At 45.1% G+C, this 3784-nt stretch overlaps 1 protein-coding gene across 5 annotated transcripts in view; it reads left to right on the top strand.

Moving 5' to 3' along the window:
- The window catches only part of tbc1d1 (TBC1 (tre-2/USP6, BUB2, cdc16) domain family, member 1), a 62729-nt gene extending 60263 nt beyond the window's left edge, over window positions 1-2466 (top strand). For all 5 annotated transcript variants that reach the window (XM_031876280.1, XM_031876279.1, XM_031876281.1 and 2 more), the window contains 2 exons: window positions 663-839; window positions 918-2466. In XM_031876280.1, coding sequence (XP_031732140.1) covers window positions 663-839; window positions 918-1208 — 468 coding nt within the window. In that variant the 3' untranslated portion in view covers window positions 1209-2466. The remainder of the gene's footprint in view (window positions 1-662; window positions 840-917) is intronic.
- Window positions 2467-3784: the final 1318 nt, after the last annotated feature.

Raw genomic sequence — 3784 nt, forward strand, 5'->3', positions numbered from 1 at the left:
CCCCCCCCCCCAGTGCCACTTATCCAGGTTGTCTAATATGTTAACTGGGGTGCGACTCACAGTTTTTACCACAAAAATAACACACAGGGAGTGTACTCACAGGATGTTTGGAGCCGCGTATGCAAAACGGCCTCCATTGTTTGTTTTCTGTTATGCAACTGTAATTTGTGACACCAAATGAAACGCAAGCTTCATAACTTCCTATCAGTCTTGTTACAATGAGTTTGCTGAGATGTGAGTGCACGGTGACGTGTGGAGACGGGGAAAGAAATGCACACAGACGAGTTAGAACGCAGCGACGGGTCAGCCAAACTTATTTGGAAGAGAAAATGAATATGTAGATTCTATCCTAAATTTAAGCTGCTTCATGAGGGTCGCCAAAAGGTAGTTTTTTTTTTAATATTCTGTTAATTAAGTAATCTAACTACATGTTAGTGTTTGGGAGCACAGCCATTTTCTTCCAATAGATACATGTTCATTATTTTATAGGAAAGAAAGAGTTTATGAGCCGCTGGGGTTCACTGTAGATTCAGATGAGCCCAGATGTTCTCTTGGATCGCATACGCTTATGAAACAAAATGTTTTTCTGTTTCTGAATGCTCATTCTAGAAGGATACATGTCAGAGAGCGTTTACAAATCTTCAAAATCCTGTGTTCATCAGGTGTGTCAGATGGACATGTCCAAGCAGCTCCAGGCCTACGAGGTGGAGTACCACGTCCTGCAGGACGAGCTGCTGGACACGCCCCCGACCCTCACCCAACAGCAGCGAGCCGCGCAGCTGGAGAGGACCAATCAGAGCCTCCGGCAGCAGAACCTCGACCTGCTCGAGGAGCTGCAGGTAAACGCAGACACACACAAATAGAACCGAGTTATCTCCTCCTTTACCTCCATGTCAACTATCACTCGCTCCCCCCAGGTGTCACACGCTCGCGTCTGCAGCCTGGAGAGCCGAGTGGATGCCCTGGCCCAGTCGGAGGGCCAGCTGAGGGAGCAGGTTTCCGCGCTGGAGGGGGAGAAGGAGCAGCTAGCGAGCACCGTCGCACGCCTCCGGGACCTCCTCACCGGCCTCGGCATACACGCAGCCCCCGACGGACGTGCGCTCCCGCCACCCCCTGGACGAAGCGCAAAGACGGAAGACAGCGAGGGGCTGGCTATCAGGACTGCAGACTCCCTTCTCCACCCTTTGGTTCTCCCAGAAGGCTCATAACCGCACCCCAATAATTTCCCAAATGGTTAAGGTCGAGCGGAGGAGGAGACGGTCGTGGGAGACCCAGGAGGAGACTCTCGTGAGAGACGTTAAGATGACTCCCTACCTCGACCTTTGTCCTCTCCCCGGCTCCAGAATGTTAATAAGAACTGTAAACTGGACCTAAAGCAAAGAAAAATAAAGGATGGCACCCTTGAGTGTTTTATCCCAAAGTGCCCACTTCCCGCTGTCTAACAAATACAAATGAACATGTGATTCGAACAACAACAACCACCAAAGGTAGCACTGTCCCACTGGGCCTCTACTGTTTGCTCCTGTATGTCTGTCCGCGTCTCTAAACGTCTGTCTCGTGTGTTTTATGCTCCTGTGTCGGATGCAACAAGGCTAACGCAGCCAAAGAATGTCATTATTATTATTATTATTATTATAAAACAAGCTTGAACAAAGATTCAGAGCCTGAAACAACACGTTTCTGATCGCGACTACACATAAGTAAAACAAAGATGTTTCCAAAGAAAAAGCAGTGTGGCAACAAAGTGAGATGAAGGGGACGGGTGAAGAAATAAACATCATGACAGTGTTTTTTTTTTTCTATTATATAAGTTGAATAGACATAAGCTAAAGTATATCAAATCTTGGACGGTGGTGCTCATATTCAGAGGTCAAAGGTGAACCGTTTTTTGATTTCTCCTCCGTATTTATGTTCTTCCTCGGTTGCGTATCCTGATCCAGTACGTTTTCAGCTTTAGTCACGGTTGCGCGCAGGAAAAGTAACACAACAAACAGTCCATTTCACTTCCCATCTTTTTGCTCTTTGAACACACGTCGACCCGTCTGCGGCGAAAGGGAAACGGATGCCGTTTCAGCAAAAAAAACAGTAGCTGGGCCGCCCCCCCGGTGAGGGGAAGTACAGACTTTTACACATCAATTGATTTCAATCCCTTCAAAACACACTTCTGTGAAGCTTCAAACGGGGAAACCTCCGCTGTTGAGGCGATCTGTCAGCTACGAGTCATTTACTGTATTCAACACACTGAATTCCTTGGACCCCAAGGGGCAGCCTGGTGTGTCCCTGTCTAAATGTGTGCGTTGTGCCATTCACTGACAAATCTGTTGATTTACACTGTAAAGATATTAAGCTTTTACTCATGACTCTGTCTTGCACATGTATTGTGTTTTTAATTGATTGATGCTATTATTGTCATCCTGTACCTTAAAATACATTTCATATCCTTTCAGCACTTCCGTGTTCTGTCAACCTGTGTGTGTGTGTGTTTTTTGATGACGGTGTAGATCGTACCACCTCGCGTCCAAACATGCCTGATTTGATTTGAGGTTTCAAGCGTATGTGAAATATACCATACACAGTATTTAAAGCACAGACATGCATTTGTGTCGAGGAACTCCTCCTCTAGTCGAGGAACAAGGCTCTGATGGTGTGTTAAATGGGCTAGTTTTTCCAGGTAATGGTGACCTTTTGTTTAGTTATTTGGAAGACTGCGATTCCTCGAAGTCGGGCTCAGAGTAACAGGATATGATTACACAGAGCTTGTTCTCTTCACATTCCTAAACGTGTTTGAGGACATGCGAGTACATCCAATTATCAAGCAGCTGGTCAGGGTGAAGCCGCCTATATGTCAGGGTGTTTCTGTGTGAGTGCATGATCATAATTAACAAAAATAGCCGTGATGAAGAACATTACAGTACAGTTTTCTGTGCTTTGAAATATTAGTGACATTCACAAATAGAAAAAATTCCAAAAAGTTGCTTCAAGAGTTTATCTCTCAACAAAAACCGTCCTGTTGACTAATTCCCATCCTGCTGTGTCCCGATTCTATACTTTTCTTTATAGTTTTGCATTTTTACACTTGGTATACAAGCAAAAAGCTTATTAATGCTTATATTAACAATAGATTAAAGGACTGCATGTAATGTGTAACAAGACGCTCATGGTGACAAAAAACAGGTTTTCACCAGACTGCAGTTTTTCTAGGCTCGTTGTTTTGGTTGTTACGAGCTGCAACTTTTTGTTCACACTTTCATTCGCGCTGTTAAACGCTGCAGCTGTTTTTTTGTTTTTTTTTGTAAAAGCGCTACTGTACGCTAATGCTCCAGCACCAAATGGCAGACAGACACAGTTAGCGGCCAGCTGGTGAAGACAGTGGAGAATTTAGCGGCTAAAGAGCCAGATTATCCCCTCAAGAGTTGGTGGAGTCCAAAAAGAGACTGAATATTAAACTTTGTACATTCACCAGTTGGCCAGAAACTTGATAATGTTGCTCCGTCACTGCAGTATTTGTAAATAACTTGCTAACATGTTCACCAGACCAACTTAAAAGTCTGGTTGCAGGAACCAAGATGGCGACGAGCAAAAGGCATAGACTGCATATAAGAAGTCGTTGTCGTCGTGACGTCACCCATGATTTTGACTGCGACTTTGAAGCCTTGAGTTCGGCATTTTGTCCGTTGCCATATTGATATTCTGCAACCAGTGAACGGAAGAGACCATATTTGGACTGCGGAGGAGTGACAGAGATGCCGTATATGTCTCTGGGTCAGTCAGTCAGCACATCTGT

This window comes from Anarrhichthys ocellatus, unplaced genomic scaffold, assembly GCF_004355925.1.
Source record: "Anarrhichthys ocellatus isolate YVR2014 unplaced genomic scaffold, GSC_Weel_1.0 scaffold107, whole genome shotgun sequence".
Taxonomy (NCBI): domain Eukaryota; kingdom Metazoa; phylum Chordata; class Actinopteri; order Perciformes; family Anarhichadidae; genus Anarrhichthys; species Anarrhichthys ocellatus.